The sequence below is a fragment of the Diprion similis genome, chromosome 14 (genome assembly GCF_021155765.1).
Source record: "Diprion similis isolate iyDipSimi1 chromosome 14, iyDipSimi1.1, whole genome shotgun sequence".
Lineage (NCBI taxonomy): Eukaryota > Metazoa > Arthropoda > Insecta > Hymenoptera > Diprionidae > Diprion > Diprion similis.
The window spans coordinates 11,999,355-12,019,279 of record NC_060118.1 but is presented as its reverse complement, the minus strand read 5'-3'; the positions used below and the strand labels follow the sequence as shown (position 1 = coordinate 12,019,279).

Here is a 19,925-nt window from a genome sequence, read left to right as displayed (position 1 = left end):
TATATATATAGTAACGTGATCCATACTTGTGAGAAATTAATAAGTCAGTTGCTATTTTTTTCGCAATATTTATTCGCACTTGTCGCGATATCAATCGTAAAACGGTAGGGAACCCCCTACAAAAAAAGGGCGGGGGGGTGAAAAATATTTTTAAACTCGTTCGACGACGAGCGAAGAATAAAAGGACGAATTAAGTGAAATTTTTCATTCTTACCGGCTAAATCTAAAAATGCTAAAATTCAACTACAGAATTCCTCGTATCGTATATTTTATAAATTAATATTATTATTATTATTATTATTATTATTATTGTAAATTTTATGCTTGTTTTACCCGATTATGGAGTAAAATTATTTCATCATTCGGGTGTTATTTTTTGAAACGATATTGAAAACCGTTTCGATTTACGATAATTTGAAAAAAAAAAAAAAAAAAAAAAAAAAAAAATTGAAGTGAATGAATAAAAAAAAAATTTGTTGGTACATATCCGTTGTGTAATATCGTCATCACATTACGCCGCTGCGTCGAGGACATCTGGTTGTTCTCGTTTGCTTCAAATCGCCATCGTTTAAATAACAAGCGGATATAATTAATCGACACGATGTCTGTTTTCGATTTTTCTCTAACAATAAACTAAAAACAATACCAAATCCACGATAACGATGTTTTATATATAATATATGGTCTGTAAATATAATACAGAGATAAGTAAGAACTGAAATTAAAATTATCACAGAGTAATAATATATATATATATATGTATGTATAATATATTTTTTTCAAATTCTAACAATAATTCTAAAAAACTGTATTCTCTTTTCGACGCATTACTTTCAAAATCGGGCCAATGATGTTTCTTTTCATAATCTAGGACGTATAGTTTAAACGGTCTGAAAATACCTCAAAACTGTATCAAAAAAAAATTTTATTCATCATTTAGAAAATTTCTAAACCGGTTTCGTTACGAGCTTGAGAGAGTGAGAGAGAGAGAGAAATGAACAAATAAATAAATAAAAATTGACAAAAACTGCTCCGCAATGAAACCGGTCTGAAAATGTTCTACCAAGTGAAAGCAGCTGTTCAAAATTTTGATAATTCTTCGGATATTTTCATACGGTTCGAGCAATATTTTGGGTGATCATAAAAAGTTGAAAGTGGTGGACAAAAAAAAGAAAAGAAGAAAATGGAAAAAAATCATCCAACATCAAATGTTTGTAATAGAAAATTAAATTTTCTTAAATTTTTTTTTAGTATCCATTTTAAAAAAAAGGTCATATTTCAAAATCACTTGTATGTACGAATAATTGACGAGTTAAATAAAAAAAAAATGTCAAAATAATCACGCTACTGTTTCTCAAAGTTTAGAAAATTCCAGGAAATGTTTTTTGTTCAAACAATATCAGAAATGACGAGTTTATTATATAGCAAGAATTCAGATCAAAGGTTATTATTAATTTAATTACAAATAACAATATAAAATAATAAATTAACAATGTATATATATTAGAAAAAAAAAAAAAGAAGATCACGCCCCGTATTTCAACGTTCGAGAATTAAATTAGAAGCCGTCGGCGTCGGCGTCGGCGTCGGCGTCGCGACGCATCGTTCCAGCAACGTCAAGAACCGTAACCTGATTATCGGCGTACAATTTAATCGATTATTGTAATCGATATTATAAAACAGAATGTATGTACACAAAGAGAGAAACATTTCCCTCCAAATCATTGCACGCGGACTTTTGTCTTTGGTTTTGTATCTTTTTTCTCCCTCCTCCTCCTCCTCCTCCTCCTCCTCCTCCTCCTCCTCCTCCTCCTCCTCGCCCCTTAAAATTATAATTATAATACTTTACAGACGACGTCGACGTCGTCAAAAACCAGACGTGAGTAATTTTAACCTGTAATCCAAGATTCGTTGATATATGTGTATATATAATTACATTATAAACTAACGTAGGTATAAATATTTATTTATCGTTAGCAGCGTGAGTTAGATTAGTTGAAAAACAAAAACAAAAAGGAGAAACACCGTATGTAACAGAACTCGGTTTATTATTTCATTAAATTAATTTGACGGATAAGTTAATCATTTGTGTCGACAAATAATTTATAACTCCGTGCTAAAATGGGTATTGTTATTACATATATATATATATATATATATTGTAATGTAATTTTATATTGTATATTACGAGAGAAAAAATATTTCTCATCGACATTTCTTACATTATATATATCGCATATATGTATATGTATCCTCAGGGAATCAAAATAAAAACAAAAAAACAAAAAATTGTATGATAGAAATTATTAATTAAACGGAAAAATGAGATGTGCAATGATTTAGAAAAAAATCTTAAATCCAAGAATACCTCGAATGAGATTCATCGCCAATTGATAATCGCAATGAAACAATAATAGAAAGCAGAAAAAAAAAAGAAAAGGAAAAGAAAAGGAAAAAAAAAAAAAGGAAAACTGCGTGGAATTTTACGTATCCTATTTATTTACTATTTATTTAGGTCCTTACCTTAGAATAGAAATAGGTGAAAGAGGAGGAGGAGGAGGAGGAGGAAAGGTATGAAATGGCAGTAGTGGATACGACATGTGTGGCCAAATGGGAATCAATACCTGGCGCAGAGTATAAGGTTCTCCTCTTGACTGACACTGGACTAGTGACACATTTTTTATCTCTCTCTATCTCTCTCTCTCTCTCTCTCTCTCTCTCTCTCTCTCTCTCTCTTTCTCCCCCTTTCTTTTTTTTCGATGATTGGAGAGGGGGGAAAAAACAAGTATCGTTTTCAAACATTCAAATCGTTTACGAATCTGAAATCGGATATTAAGATATTCAAGATGGCGGATGCAATATGGCGGATCCAATATGGTGGACGAAAATTTAAAATTTGATCGAGTCCGGAGGAAAAAAAAACTGTTCCAGGGAATTTCGGGGTCGGTGATTACGAATCTGAAATCGAATTTGAAACATTCAAGATGGCGGGTAACTAATATGGCGTACGAAAATTTCGAACTCTATCGAGTCGCTGGAGAAAAAAAACTCTGCCCAGGGATTTCTGGGATCGGTGATAACGAATCTGAAATCAGATTTCGAAAATCAACGACCCCAAAAACCCTTGCAAAGATTTTTTTTTTTTTTTTTTTTTTTTTACTAGATTCGATCAAATTAAAAATTTTCGTCCGTCATATTGGATTGGCCGTCTTGAATTTATAATCAGTAACCCCAAAAACACATAGAATACTATCATCTCGTTGGAAAGATTGATAAATTCATGAATACACTGTTATTGTCGATTATAAAAAATCTTACAACATTTTTCTGTAGCCATTGCGATACAAAAATAATTTAACCCTTGCGCAACAATAAATTATTGACGTCAACGCTTAATTCGATAAAAAAAAAAACAAAAAAATTCAGTTCATCAAACAAATAGTTCTAAGGTTGTAACCTTACCTAATGCACGAAAATACTGTATAACAAAAATTACTATGTAATAAACAATAAATATATTATTATTAGTAACAAGAAAAAAAAAAAAAAAATCGGTCATTTCAATTCATCGTGCAGAATTGAGAAGACTAGGCATACATACAATATAATGATTGGAAGTATTTTCATCTTCATCATCATAGAGTAAGAGAAGAGAAGTTGCAGATGAAAAACGTGAAAACGAAAGAAAAAAAAAAAAAAAAAACCCCAAAAAAAAAAACAACAACAAAAAAGAGAACGAAAAATGGGGAATAGAGAAATCTTCGGTGGAAGGATAATTAATGGGAAGCTGCGGCTATCTTCTTTAAGTATTGATCGCTAGGGCGAAGCCAAGCCCAGCTGCTCTCTCACCCTTCTCTTCGCCGCGATTCTTGTAACGTTTGGTAGCAGGTCGCGCGACAAGCATATATTACATACATATATATACATTATACATACACATATATACATACATTATAGGATAACATAGCGAATGACTCTGATATATTTTCAAACTGACACCATTACGTGTACATTATATCTATGTATGTATGTATGTACGTACATACATACGCCCATGTAATAATGCACTACGTACGAGAGATAAGAAAAATAGGCCTTTGGTTTGATTTCATTGTTGCACAACGTAAACTATCGCCTCCTTAACGGTTATTGTTGTTCTTATTATTATTATTGTCATTATTGTTATTATTATTCTCTCGCATGTAACATACAATTGTATTTAATACAGTGTATTTGATATAATAATAGAAACTTAATTTTTTTTTTTTTTTTTTTTTTTGTTTCGTTCCTTATCTCTCTTTTTCAGTTTTCGATTAAATTTTCAGTATAATACACAATTGTATGCGCAACGAGGACAAGTTTTTTTGTTTTTTTTTTTTTTTTGCCCTGCCTACTCTCAAAAACGTATCATCGTAATCGTAATACCGCGAAACACACATTTTTGTGGGAAATTGAACGATCTACAAAAAAAAAAATAAAAAAATAAGATAAATAAATAATAATTTATAAATTATATATATACATGTATATCTATACCTATGTAAAGACATATATATATATATTTGGTACTTTTACTGCAGGTGGGTGTAGAGTGTGACATTGAGTTTTCAGATCTTATCTTCAGTCACCCCTTGTATATAATATTATATATATATATACAATATATATATATATATATATATATATGCGGTATACACGAAAGTTTCGAGGTGACGAATAAAGGGATGGAAATGAATCTCGAGAGGAGACTTAAGATTGCTGTTGCGAGAGGTTTTATTCAAACTATTGTCGATGAAATGTTAAAAAAGCGAGAGGGGGGAGGGGGGGGAGAGAAGCGACAAAAAAGAATGAAACGAAACGAAAGTAGAAGATTAAAAAAAGGAAGAGAAGAAAATTCACAACCTGCCAACGAGGGTCGTTATGACATGTTTCAAAACTGAAAACCCAATAATGATTTCATTTTGAGATGAGAAAAAAAAACCCCAACGAAAATAAATAAATAAATAAATAAATAAATAAATAAATAAATATAGCTCGATAAACCGAAAATTGAAATTTTCAGAAAAATAACAACAACACTATCGTTAATTTATTCATAAAATAATAGTAATAATAGTAATAATAGCAATAGTAATAGTAATAATTTGAAAAAATGCAACTAATTCTAAGAAGCTGATAATTCTGTATACATATATAATACATATATATATATATATATATCCGAAATTCGTTTTGTAAAAACATAGGTAGTTATAATATACACGTGTATTCTAGTTTCGCGTTCGTAAACAAGTGTTTATTTTCGGATGCTCATGTGTATATATATATATATATACCTATATAGATAAATACAGATATATATTTCAGTCATTCTATGCCTTCTTCGTTCTACCTGAAATAAATTTATTATATCTTATTATGATATATTATATTATATTATATTATATTATATATTGATGCGTTACGAAGAAAATTCTCTGCCAAATAATACGAGAAAGCACGATACGTATGTACATGTAAAACTGATATTAGAAAATCTTAATGCGATCTCAAGCCCGTTTTTACTCATTGTCAGTCAGACTCCTTCCTCTAAATCGTGCATTATCATCGCGACCTTGCCTGAGTTTCCGTTCATCTAATTATAAGTGGTACCGCCGGTTGCAGCAGCAGCAACAGCAGACGACGCGTGGAGGGTAAACTAGCCGAGATAACAACGTGACGATGATGACGATAATGATGATGATGATGATGACACCTAGCTCAAGCTGAACCAAGACGCGTAGCCGAATGATCATTACAACTTTTTTTTGTCTATCTATCTATCTATCTATCTATCTATGTATCGATTAAATTTGTGTGAATATACATAATATAATATTAATGAATCTATTCGGAGATTTTTATTTGTGTGTTGATACTTGATAATATAGGCGAAGTGGAAAAGGAATAGCAAAAAAAAAAAAAAAAAAAAAAAAAAATCAAACAGATAAAACAAGTAAAAAATCCCACAGACAGAAGAACAGGAGTTTCACGATAACGCCGAATCGTTTTAAGAGGAGAGAAAGAGAAAGAGAAAAAGTAAAAAGAGAAAAAGAGTGAGTAAGATAAACGGTGTCGACGCACCTGCCGCCCACAAATTACACCTTCGTGTTTACATTCATAATACTGTGTACGTTCGTTGAAATCCCTCCCTTCTTCCGCTTCCTCCCCCTCCGATCCTCGGTACAGGTAGGATAGATAGAGAAGCTAGCTTTGCTAGCCCGAAGCGAGCGAGCGAGCGTAACTATAGGATCCTTAGTGTAGTGGTCATTCACCTGCCGTTCCGTTTGAACCCAGTCATAGAGATACAAACGCCTTTAAGGTTACGCGGCGGTTCTGCAGTTACCGACCGAGCAGGCGCGCCACTTTTTCGATATTTTTGGGCCGCGAGTAGCTTTCCTGAATTTCGAAATTTGAGTCCTTCACCCCGTGGTATATTTTACTTGACATAGGAATGAAAAAAAAAAAAAAAAAAGGTGAGCTTACTCGGTCGGTAAGGGTAGAACTTCCACGTGACCTTAAGTTCCGCGACGGCTCTTATATTAAAGATGAATGAAGAAGAGTAGAATTGAAAAAGCTAGAATGTGAGTGCCGGTATTTTTGTTTTCTCCTTGGTCTTTCTTCTTTCTTTCTTTCTTTCTTTCTTTTTTTTTTTTTGTTTCAAAATGGAAAAATTACGATCAAATTTGAATTTTTTTATTTGGTACCCAAAAAAGTGAATATATTATTTATTTAAATAGTATATTACATATAAGAGGTGTCTTGATTCTTCACGAGACAGTGGAACTCTTTGTTTCCTACGAAAGAATATAACGAATTATTCATCGTTTGACGCATCGGCCGAATATTCGAGAAGAGTGGAGGAAGGAAGAGGAAAAAAAAAGAAGAAAGAAAAAAGAGATAAAAATAAAAAAAATGCAGCAGCAAACGTCGTCCGCGTCATGTGCGTATAAAATTTTTATGACGTGTGACAGAGTAAATTTCGTTTTTCTTTTCATTTTATTTGATTTTTTCTTGTTTTGTTTGTTGACAAACGTTAACGTGAACAATCTGATAATGCAGAAATTTCATTATCTGCAGTCACAACATGCAAAAAAATTATCCGTCGTCCGATATTTGCAATTTTATTATACATAATTCGAGTTGATAAATTTTCATTGAAAATCACGTGTAATAATATATATATATAATAATGAATATATAAAAACAATTACGCGACAAATTAACGAAGAATATTGTTATAACAATAATAATTTAGTCTAGAGAAATTTTACACGATCTAACTAACTACGGGAAAAATTTTTCCGCAACGATTTTAATTTTAATCTCGTTTCTATAAATTTTGTCAATAATTTTTTTACGTACATAAAAGAAGAAAAAAAAAAAAAAAAAAAAAATCAGGACACTTTTTTTTACCGAGCGGAATGTTAGAAGAAAAAAAATATACTCGACGGACATGTGAATCTGCATTAAATATGCATATATATATATATATAAATATATATATATTTATATATACATTATTCACATTATTGCAATAAACACAAATCATATTCACGGGTATAAAATATTTTATCATCTGTTTCCGTAAAAAAGACAATGTGACAGACATGAAACAAGAACAAATGTAAGGTGGAAAAAAAGCAAAAGAGAATAGAAAAAAAAAAAAAAAAAAAAACAACCATTCCCACTGTATAGTCTTATACGAATAACTCATACGTATATAATCGTGTGTGCAAGTAAGAGATAAGAAGAATACCGATAGCGCCAAATGTTCTTCTCTGTTTCTGTTGCACAGTCGTCGTGTATAAAAGTAATAACAACAATAACAACAACTACAATAATAAAATAACAATAATAACCATCACCGACAATTTAAAAGATCTGAAAAATTTTTATTCGATAATTTACCCGGCGTAATCGTAGAGAGAGAGAGAGAGAGAGAGAGAGAAAGAAATCTTTTCACCATACATTAAATTCGAATTTCATTCAGACTCAATACATTTTTTCAATATACACAATTTTTTTTTCATATACAAATGTTATATTATATGTATATATATATATATAAGAGTTCGAGTATTTGAGTTTTGTTTTTTTTTTTCCTTCTTTTTTTTTCCTTCGTCTTTACCGAGTCGATTTTCATACAAAAGACGAAAAGAATATTATAATATTGTGTGACATTAAATTGCGAACAAAAATAATAATAATAACAATAATGATATTAATTGCAATTAATTGTTGTTGTTGTTGTTGTTGTTCTTGCTGTTATTATTGTGACGATGATGATGCGACGCACGAAGCAATATTCAATTTTTCCTATTGTAGCTGATTCTTTTCAGAACTAATTTAAACAATTCCCTATTTCGTTCAACGCTGCAGCGTAAGATCTTGATTTTAATTTGTTATAATTTTTTCTTGTTTTTACCATTTTCTCAAAATATACCGGATATCGTTTTTTATTATTATTATTATTATTATTTTTTTCCCCTAATTTCTCAAGAGGAAAATAAAATCAATCACCGAAACGCGCCCAACGGGAACATCGGGGGGGGGGGGGGGGGGGGGGGGGGGCAAATCGTTCGACAAGTGTTTTTCCTTTTACTAATAAAATAGGAAGGAATTTCGAATGTCCGAATAATTTCATTTCAACGAGTAGTAGGTAAACGGGTATTGGGTTAAAATGGGTTCAATTTTTCGGAGGATAATTTTGAGGTCATGGCTGACGGTCAGAGGAGTGACGACGATATGTTGATAACGGATATGTAGGCGGTCACGTTGTTATCGTACTTATAGCCTACATATACATCGGTCCGGTGCCATGAGGAGTTATCATCGGGCGAGAAAGAGAGAGAGAGAGAGAGAAAGTGACGAGACGAAATGAAACTAAACTCTCGGATGTCGAGGGGCGTGTCTGATATATATACATATAATATATATATATATATCACATATGTCTGTGTGTTTTGGCGAGACAGTAAAATTCTCTGGGTTATAATTAAATCAGCAAGGATAAATATATTTACGCCCAGTTATAACTTATACATATATATACACGTGCATATAATATATATGACTGTTGATTATGGAATAAAGAAAAAAAAATTACCAATCATCAAATAATTTAGATAGATCACATGTATAAATATATATATATATATATATAAACTTTGCGCTATATACATATATTCCGAAATTCTGTAAACCCCGTGGAACGAATCAAAACATTTGATGCAATTATTCATTAATTCTCTCTCTCTTTCTCTCTCTCTCTCTCTCTCCCTTTCTCTGTAAAGGGTAAAAAAAAGACAGTGCAATTGATTTAAGAGTCGTTGAACTCGCTAAGAAAAACAAAAAAAAAATAAATAAATACATACATGTATATAAATCATCGATAATTATTGTAGGTGGTGTTTAAAGATCGAATGTATGATATATATAAATCTCAACTGTGCCTCCCTTTTTCTGCCTTAAGTGAGTCACTTCACGTATTTTACAGTATCTCTTAACTTTAATTGGCTGTCATTGAACCGATTCTTTTGCTTCTTTTATTATTATTTTATTATTATTAATAATAATAATAATAATAACAACAACAATAATAATAATAATAATAATATTGTACGTATAACTCTTCACTCTTCGGGTAGTACAATTGTGGTTTGATATATTATTACAATTAATATACGCCGTTCATAATAACAATAACAAGAAAAACAACAACAATAATAGTAATGATAAAAAGTACACCCTGATCAATTCTTTAGCATATATGATTATAACTATACTATCTCCCCGCCCCCCTTGCAAATTGTTTGAAAAAAAAGAGAGAGAGAGAGAAAAAAAATACGTAAATATCGCAACAAACACGTTGATCATTTGTTCATCAAGCCCCCCCCCCCCCCCCCCCCCCCCCCCCAATAGGGTTTGAAACGCAGGGCAAACAATAAAATTAGAATTTACGAGAAAAAAAAAAAACACGCTCGATCGCAAGAAAGAATTAATTATGTTCATTGATTCTCAATTGTTTATTTATTTATTTATTTATTTATTTACTCGTGAGTAATTATTCCGCGATAAGATGTAAATTAATTATTGTTGTTTCCTGAGACTTTGCTTTTGTTTTTCACGAGATTGATGTCGGTGGGTGGCGGTGGCGGAGATATATATACACAAAAAAAAAAAAAAAAGGAAAAACTACTAGATTTTCTTATTTTTACAATAACTTTGGAAAGTGACGAGGAATTAAAAAAATATCATATAAGTAGTATGTTTTGTGCGTTTAATCAGAGTTTACTGAATTTCAGAACAAAATTCATCGCAACAAAAAACTGAATTCGAAATCGAAATCAAAAAAGCAACGGTTTTCTCATCAGCGTATTATAATCGTTACGATAACCTTATACATACAATTTAAGCATGCTTTTTTTTTTTTTTCTTTCTTTCATTCTTTTTTCCTTCTCTTCCGGGATACCGGAAGTATCCTATTGTTAGCCTACGGCAGTATAATAATGAGTAGCGGGTATATAACCTGAGCAATTAGGATCAGTCTAGTATACATAAAACGTCCGTTGCAGAAAGAAAGAAAAGAATCTTCATCGCGGCTGGTGAACGATGCTGTGCGATTTTGTTATTACGAAAGTATGAAAAGTAAAAGTAGCGGCGAAAGTTCGACGTTGTTACCTATATAAATTTATAACACGCATGTAATTTTTATATATATCTATAACCTCGCGAAAAACGTGTCACCGATATATATATATACATATATATATGTATTCTTGTATTTTTGTTAAAATTATAAACAGTATATATACAAGAATTCTTCTTCTTTACTTTAAATTTCATTTTTTTTCTCCAACTTCTTTTTTTCTCTTCAATTTTAATTCAGACCTCATGCAGATGTGGAGAAATTAATTTTTATAAAAATTCACTTTATACACTTGATTAAGTTTATATAAATATAGTGTTGTGGTGAGAAAATCAGTTGCACGTCAATTATAGCTACATTATTATGGGGGGGGATTTGAAAATCGCCAAATTCCGAATAATTGAGAGAACGGCGTGAAAAATTTCGGTGCATATAAAATGTAAAAAAAAAAAAATAAAACGATAAATGAAATTTTACACTTCGGCGTAAGTGTGTAAGAAAGACAGTTGAATTTTGCAATGATAGAAGACGGCAAAAAAAAATAAATAAAAAATTTTCTTTACGTACATCATCGTTTCCACATCAAAGCTCGCGGAAGTTGATAGCGTTATCGTAATCGCAACGAAACGTTGAACGGCAATGCAATGCAATGCAATTAAAAAAAAAATAAATAAAAAAATAAACCAAAAACAACAGATAACAGTTTTTTATAATTTTATAATCACTTTGACAGGAGGAGTTAAATTTTCGAAATATGAGAAGGAGTTGAGAAAAATTTCGTTATTTGTACACGGTTGTTATACGTATCGAATTTGTGAAAATATTTAATTTTCGAAATAACACCGTTTATTATTGTCACCCAACGTGCATATTATATATATGTATATATATATATATATATATATATATATATATATATATATAATATATACCTACATTTACAATAACGATAATTTTAAAACTATTTCTAACGCGATACGAGTTTTTCGGATATAAAAAATATCGCGTTTTATGGACTCAGATTTATTTTACATGGAATTTGACATATATATATATATCTTTATATATATATTTTTTTTTTTTTTATACATCAAATCGCGAGAGTTTAACGAGCCTCTCTCGTCGAGCGATATAAGTATGTACATGCATATGTATGAAGATTGCGTAAAAGCCGAGTTGAGTTTCCTCGCCCCGGCTCGGCATGCTTCCTCCTCCTTCTTCCGCCTCTTCCTCCTCTTCCTCCTCTTCCTCCTCTTCCTCCTCTTCCTGCGCCACGCGATCGAATTGACTGCCTAGACGTCGTCTCGTCGCGACGCCTCACAATCAGACGCGGCGGCATGAAGGGAGAATCGCGAGGAATGTGCAACGAAAGAAAGAAGGAACAAAGAGGAAGAAGATGGAGAGTAAAAAGAAATTGAAGATCAATGAACCTCCCTTTCCTCCTCCCCCTCCTAATACTCCCTCATCTCCGTCAATTCGCATATATATATATATAAATATATGCATATGTGTGTGTGTGTGTGTATATATAAATTGTATATTAGGGTGGGCTCAAAAAAAAAAAAGAAATGACTTATTTCTTTCTTCTTTTTTTTTTTTTTGTTTTTTTGGTTTTCGTTAGTCACCGTGAAAATATCAGTCAAGTGGAGGATAAAGAAAAATTTCTGCAAAAGTTCGAGCTCTTTATATCAATATTAAGATGTGCTGGTTTGCCATTTTCTATTTTTCGTATAAATAACACGGGAAATTTGTTTTTGTTTTCATGTTGGTTTTTTTTTTTCCCCCTTATCTCGGAATTTTATCGCTCAGCAACGGACTGGCGTATCGTTAGGAGGAGGATTAATTTTTGCAGGAAATTTGAACGATCTAAAAAAAAAAAAAATAAAAAGGTCTCTCGCGATTTTTTCGTTAATCTATACCGGTTAAAAAGTTATTTGAGGCTAAAAATTAGTTACGTCATGTTTCACGATTTTTTTCATTTCCACTGTGAAATAACGGTTGAAAAATGAAGACAAAATTGAGAGAAAGAAAAAAATCACATTTCTTAAAGTTCGTATTATCTTCTTTACTGAAACATCGAAATTTTTCCGAAATTTTTCCGATTACTTTTTTTAACGTAAACTGTTGTAACAGAATTTATATTGTTTAAATCAACTTTTGAACCGATAGATTTCTTACCTCTTATTTTCCGGAAAGAGAAAGAAGAGAAGAAGAATGTGTGTGTGTGTGTGAGAGAGAGAAAGAGAGAGAGAGAGAGAGAGAGAGAGCAGGCAGTTCTTTTCAGGGTGTGGCAAAAATGGAGAATTATCAGAAAATAAAACGGTCACGCAACGCAGAATTTTCAAACAAGAGTAAACCTAATACTGCACACAGAATTTTAAAGTAAAGAAAGGTAAAGTATAAAAAAATCCGAAATGTAAAAGAGTCAAATTATAGAAAGCCAGAATATAGAATCGCCCGATTAAGTAAGAATGTAGATATATATATGTATGTATATATTAATTACATAATTACATTATAATCATCAGAATTCTGACGATTCAATATTTTCGCTTTTCAATATATACTATGTATATATACACACTGGACTGTATAAAAAAAAACGGACTATTTTTTTTTCTAAATGTTATACTGAAACTATTGTTTAAGATGACGAAAAAAAAATACCATAAAAATTTCAGATTTTAATATTGATATTTATAGGTGCCTCATCGCGATTTTCTACTTTCCATAAGAATAACATGGCAAAAATGGTTCTTGCTTCTTGCGATTTTTATAACTGGATAACGACGCGTCGTACAGAAAATTCATAAACATGTTTTTATAGGAAATTGAACGTTCTACAAAAAAGGTCTCTTGTCATTTTACGATAAATCTACTCCTTCAAAAGTTATTTGAGGTCAAACATCAACAAAGGACCTCAAATAACTTTTGAAGGAGTAGATTTATCGTAAAATGACAAGAGACCTTTTTTGTAGAACGTTCAATTTCCTACAAAATGTGTTTTTTAATTTTCTGTACGACGCGTCGTTATCTAGTTATAAAAATCGCAAGGAGAAGAACCATTTTTTCTATATTATTCTTATGGAAAGTAGAAAATCGCGATGAGGCACCTCTAAATATCAATATAAAAATCTGAAATTTTGATGGTATTTTTTTTTCGTCATCTTGAACAATATTTTCAGTATAACATTGAAAAAAAAAAAAATAGTCAATTTTTTTGATACAGTCTAATACACATATAATATACTTGGACTTTTTTGGATTTGGAATTTTTTATACACAACTTTTCCATCATTTCAAAACACTATGAATTGGATATTGCGACTTTGAAAATTCGACATTGCGACCTTTCCATTTTCTTAACTTCCAGCATTTTTTACCCCCCCCCCCTTCCCCACCCCTCCCCCGTTCTTAGCACCCCTCTTCTCTCATTTTCTATAGGTAGAAAATTTCTGAAATTCCGTCTAAGCAGCCCCCATCTGACAAACAAAAAAATAATAAAAACAAAAAAATTCGCCCCACTCGGAAATCCCGTGCAACGTGGAATGCATATCCGATTATTTTTACGTAACGTCTAGAGACTATCGTTGCAATATATATTATACATATATATATATATATACGCACCGCCACCTTCACTTTCACGGAATGCTGTAACGGTAGCATCGAAACTATCTTGAAAGGTTTTGTTTTTCTTTAATTTGTGACAAGAAAGTATTGATTTTCGACTTACCAACCCCGTCTTATAAAGATCTTTAACTCATAATGGATCATCTCTCGCTTTCTCGTTCATTCTTCGGGGGATTTAAAATTCTTTCGAAAAGAGTACATATTTTGTACCGTTAATGACTCCTGCTTATACCGGCAAATCCTCGTCAGTCTATCCGTCGTTACGACGTGCGTTACGTTAAACCGGCCTTTGAGTCACACGCATTATTGTGCTGATTGTGAGTCAAGTTTTATACCAAGAAGAAAGTGTTTTACGGTTTTTAGGATCGCTGATTCCAAACCTGAAGCCGGATTTCAAAAATTCAAGATGGCAGATCCAACATGGCCGATGAAAATTTAAAATTTCATCGAATCCGGTTAAAAAATTTCATGCAGACGTTTTCGCGGTCGCTGATTGGATTTGCTGTACTAAATTTTCGAAATCTGACTTCAGATTCGTAATCAGCAACCCCAAAAACTCCTGAGCAGTTTTTTTTCTCCGGATACGATGGAGTTTGAAATTTTTGTCCGCCATATTGGATCCGCCATCTTGAATGTTTCAAATCCGATCTCAGATTCGTAACAAGCGACCCCAAAAACCAATAATTTATGTAAAACATGTAACTTTTTCAGAAATAAATTCTTCCGTCAATTCTCAAGATTTATTCATTTTTCAATTTGTTTTTAAAAATAAAAATTTACTTTAGTATTGAAGACCTAGATTAGTAATATATACCAACTATCCGAAGTAGCTAAAAACCGCAAAGAAATATGTTTTCAAACTTGTCTAAATATACAAAAATTGGATATAAAAATCAATAAATATCTACTCCTCGCCCACGGTGATTATAAATGTACATATTTATCGATTTTTTCAACTCTTATTTTTATTTCCTTTTTGTCCGATTAACGGTTAATTCGGCAAGGTCATTGTCACCGGTACGAGACGAGAGAGAGAGAGAGAGAGAGAGAGAGAGAGAGAGAGAGAGAGAGAGAGAGAGAGAGAGAAAAAAAGTCGTTCGTTTCACCCAATCCGTAAGTATTTTTACTATAGATCGTCGCCGTTCACAAATCGAACGAATTTCTTGTTATCGTCTTTTTTTTTTTCTCTCTCTCTCTTTCTCTCATCTTTGTTTCGTTTTACATAACTTGAGAGATGATCGATCGATCGTTTTTTGTTTCTTCTTTTTCTGAGACACAAGATTTTAAGCTTGTTCAAAGTATAATACTGTAGTAAAAAAATATATAAAGTATTTTGTGAAATAAAAACTTATATGAAAAAAAGCATAATAAGTCGACGATCTGTCAAACGACGTTTAGTTATCACACTTATATTAACACGTGACTTTTCCATACTCGCGGTGACATTTTTTTTTTTTTTTTTTTTCTTCGTCTATCTTTTGTTTCCTCCCCCCTTTTTTTGCAGCTTTCTCATTCGAGAAACAATTACGATTATACATATTGTACGAATTTTTTTTATCTCCAAGACGAGATAAGGAGGAGGAGAAAGAGAGCTGATCGACGAGTAGAGAGTGAGATTCCGGCGGCGCCGAGAGGCCGACGGAAACACGCAGGAACCTCATCGATTAGAGACTCACAGTCTCTCTATATATATTACACGCCGATATGGATCTCGTTGTGGTTAATAATAACGCGTCTAGGTGAGTGCGTATGTTCATGATGTAGTACAATAAAGTCACCTGTAAGCGACGGAACGACGAAGAAACGATCCCGACGACGACGACGACACAACGTCAAAGGGAACGAAAATATAGGTATGTGGTTACCTACGTGTCAGTGATCATAAGCTATGTACATACATTCACCTGTCCACCCATCCCTGTAGGTACAACAATAATCCGACATCGAAACGGTTCCTGGATAATATACGCGTGATAGAGAGAGAGAGAGAGAGAGAGAGAGATATATATATAGAATTAAGGTAAACACATGAAATTTGGAAGGAATTATGTGCGAAGGTGATAAGAGGATTGAAAGAAAAGAAGAAAAGAGCTACTCACAGTCAAGGTGCTTCTTTTTCGGGCCGATCAGCTCCTCGGTTGTGGCCTTGCAGACGGACTTGGCGAGTCCCTGACCGGCGATGCTGTGCCTCGCTGCGAGCAGCCTGTCGTTGATGGTCTGGCCGGCCATCCCAATCCTCGTTTTCAGCACACCGCACCCGGAGACTCACTCTCGTCCGCGATTCTCTGGGCCCTTAAACGCCGCTCGGATGATTGTTGTCAGTCCCCTTGTTGGTTAACAACCTCGAGCACTGGGGCTGACTGATGACACTCGGTGTTAAGCCTCTCTCTCTCTCTCCTCGTTGTCCCTGTCACCACCTCACCACCACCCGAACTCACTTCCCCAACGAACGCGAACACTCGTCTCGTCGCGCGCGGTTGACAGCTCAGCTGGACGACGGCACTGCTCTGCTCTGCTCCCTGATCGACTCCGGTTCACGGCAATCACGGCTATTAAATCAAAGATGGCCGCCGCGCCGAACCGCACACCTATCGCGCCGCGTGACGTCACTACAACGCTGGTCGTTGAGTGACGGTTACTTCCGACCGAGGTTATGTCTGTACTCGTTCGGGGGTGGAATATTATTTGTAGAAAATTATTACGCGGTTTAAATCGTTACCTCGATTCAAGCGGTACCGATGCTTCGACGATTTGACTTAATCGATCAGTCGGAACAGTGGGAACGCCGGAATTTTATCGCCGATAGATGGCGCTCACGCTGTGTTCTGCAATGGCGCGAATTTTGAAAATTAATTGTATGGTGTGCTTTTGATTAGAAAAATCTTTTGCCAGTATGTATGTACTGTTCGTTTTTAAGAAAAATACTAATTCACGCATTTAATATCGTGGTGTGAGGATTGTACGGTTTTTTCTATTGATAAAAGTATGTTCTCCCTGTTCGTTGACACCGTAACCTCAAAATTCAATTTAAGCTTAAGCGTCAAGTATGAGTATATTTACCATTTATCTAGTTTATTATTTTTTTTTTTTTTTGCAACATGAAACAGCAAAAAATGGTCTGACGATGTGTAGAACTCTTCTAATTTCATACATTTTCATTTATTCCATTTCAAAACGTTGTTTAAAATCACTGGAATTCAAATTTTACATCCAAACGAGCAACTGACTGCAGCGCCACCAGCAGAGACTTAAAAAAGTCTCACCACTTATCGGTTGTTTAGCTGTGGAAGCCGGCTGACAATCCTAACCTTAAAATTATGCCTTCTTTTACCGTGGATTAGGATTTTTTCGATCGAAGAACGTCGATCAAAGCTGAGGATAAAATGAGCGTCAAGATACGCACCGAGCTGTGCAAAAGGGTAATCAAAAATTGACCCGATACAAAATTTCTAACCTAACATAACCTTACTTGACACAGATTTTGGGACTTTCTTTCAGATCAAAGGATCTTTGGGAAATACTCAGCCACCCGAGGCTGTGAACGCTGTTCTTTCTTACCTGGATTTGAGGCGGGACAATTCAAGCGGCGACTTTATCGTCTCATTACCGTTGAGAACTAGGGAATATGATGCGAGGAGTTCGGCTGATAATATCGTTTCGCTAAAGCCTGACGGTGTGTTTACTGAGGTCCGACCGAACGAAAATAGATTAGACAATGTACTGTTTCGTTTGAACAGGGATCGCTGCGTCAGGGAGATTCTGGAGAATGATCCAAAGACAGTTACGATACCTGGGATCGACGACGTAGGGAAAAAGATCATTGTCGAGTTCAGTTCTCCTAACATTGCAAAGCCCTTTCATGTCGGTCATTTGCGCTCTACCATCATTGGAAACTACGTCGCAAATATCAATAATTTCATGCGCAACGATGTCAGGAGGATTAATTACCTCGGGGATTGGGGAACCCAGTTTGGGTTTGTTCAGCTCGGTATTAATTTGCTCAATGTGGCCGATGAGAAGATGAAACAGGAGCCGATCAAGCTGCTCTATGATGCTTATGTTCATGCTAATAAACTTGCCATAACTGATCCGTCGATAGCTGAGAGAGCAAGAGAAATCTTCAATGATTTAGAATCTGGGAATGCAAGGGATATAGGGAAGTGGGAAACGTTCAGGCAATTCACTGTCGACGAGCTAACGGCGACCTACCAAAGACTCGGCGTCAAATTCGACGAGTACAATTGGGAGTCTACTTATAATGCTAAAAATATATCACAGATCATATCGCTCATGGAATCGCAAGGTCTCCTCATCACTGACAGCGAATGCAGAAAGGTGGTTTCTCTTCACGAGAAGCGCCAAGTACCAATAATCAAAAGTGATGGATCAACGCTGTACTTAACAAGAGACATAGCGGCAGCTGTGGACAGATTTGACAGATACAAATTTGACGCCATGTATTACGTCGTTGATACTGCCCAGAACGAGCACTTCGCCACTTTGATTAAAATACTAGAAAAAATGAAATTTCCCTGGGCGGACAGACTCACGCACTTAAAGTTTGGCAGGATCAAAGGCATGAGCACCAGAAAGGGTTCGGCTGTGTTTCTGAAAGATATTTTAGACGAGACTCAAGCAGTGATGAGGGAAAATCAGATTCAGTCACCGAGTAAGATCGTCGCGTTAACTATTCCTAAAACCTAAATTAACAAGACAATACAACAAATAATTTGAAAGACGAATCTCTGTTTTCACAGCCACCAAAGTATCGCTCGATTCTTCCGACAAGTCTACAGACATTTTGGGTATATCTGCCGTGATTATAAACGATTTGAAACAGAGAAGATCAAAGGATTATAATTTCGACTGGAACACAGCATTGGACGTACGTTTTCCCTTGGATAATATCCGCAGGATACTTTTTTAGAACGGAAATGAATGTTTTTTTATTGTTTCACTTTTTCAATCAGATTAAAGGAGATACCGGGGTAAAAATGCAGTACGTTCACTGCAGGCTGAAGAGCCTGGAGGAAAATTCCGGAGCGAAGTTGCCGACCGAATGTGATCCGTCGCTTTTGCGAGAGCAGATTGTTGAAGAGCTCATTGTTCAAATTGGCAGATTTGATCAGGCAGTTATTAAGTCCCACCGAGAACTGGAGCCTTGCATTCTGGTCAATTATCTTTTCGGACTTAGGTAATAGTTGTGATAAAATAAACGATCTCTCCGGATTTTTGTTAACTAGAACGTCATTCAAATTGACCTTTATCATTTCACAGCCACGCCGTAAACAAGGGACTCAAGGAGATCAGGGTCAAAGGTGAACCGGACGACGTAGCCTCTCAAAGACTGCTGGTCTTTTACGCAGCGAAAAGAGTTCTCGCTCAGGGCATGAAGCTGCTGGGACTACAGCCGCTGGATAAAATGTAACACGAATAACTATGATAATTCGACAAATGTACAAAGTAGATAGTAGATAATTAAGTAAAAGAAATTTACAACAACTTGCTCCAATGTTTTGGGCAAATTTCAGATGTAAATTAGTTATAATTTTTAATAAATTAGTTGAAAGCAAGTGTCTGAGACGAGTTACCTCTACTGATA

The 19,925-nt window shown here is 34.1% G+C and overlaps 2 protein-coding genes across 10 annotated transcripts in view; one reads left to right on the top strand and one right to left on the bottom strand.

The window, feature by feature from the left end:
* LOC124415060 (phosphatidylinositol-binding clathrin assembly protein unc-11) overlaps positions 1 to 16,948 on the bottom strand; it is a 32,972-nt gene extending 16,024 nt beyond the window's left edge. For 6 of the 9 annotated variants that reach the window (XM_046896327.1, XM_046896328.1, XM_046896331.1 and 3 more), the window contains exon 1: positions 16,423 to 16,947. In XM_046896327.1, the coding sequence (XP_046752283.1) occupies positions 16,423 to 16,552 (130 nt within the window). In that variant the 5' untranslated portion in view covers positions 16,553 to 16,947. Of the gene's footprint in view, positions 1 to 16,422 lie in introns of all 9 variants that reach the window. The other 3 variants (XM_046896332.1, XM_046896335.1, XM_046896334.1) reach the window with 3 other exon arrangements.
* A 579-nt stretch (positions 16,949 to 17,527) lies between these two features.
* Positions 17,528 to 19,825, top strand: LOC124415063 (probable arginine--tRNA ligase, mitochondrial). Its single transcript, XM_046896338.1, has 5 exons — positions 17,528 to 17,742; positions 17,822 to 18,992; positions 19,081 to 19,208; positions 19,294 to 19,517; positions 19,601 to 19,825. Exons 1-5 carry the CDS (start codon positions 17,707 to 17,709, stop codon positions 19,749 to 19,751), a joined length of 1,710 nt encoding a protein of 569 aa, XP_046752294.1. The 5' UTR covers positions 17,528 to 17,706; the 3' UTR covers positions 19,752 to 19,825.
* Positions 19,826 to 19,925: the final 100 nt, after the last annotated feature.

Coding starts and splice junctions, on each gene's coding strand:
- LOC124415063 (XM_046896338.1), top strand. CDS start 17,707: ATGAGCGTCAAGATACGCACCGAGCTGTGCAAAAGG. Junction 18,993..19,080: donor AAATCAGATTCAGTCACCGA/GTAAGATCGTCG, acceptor CTGTTTTCACAG/CCACCAAAGTATCGCTCGAT. Junction 19,518..19,600: donor AATTATCTTTTCGGACTTAG/GTAATAGTTGTG, acceptor ATCATTTCACAG/CCACGCCGTAAACAAGGGAC.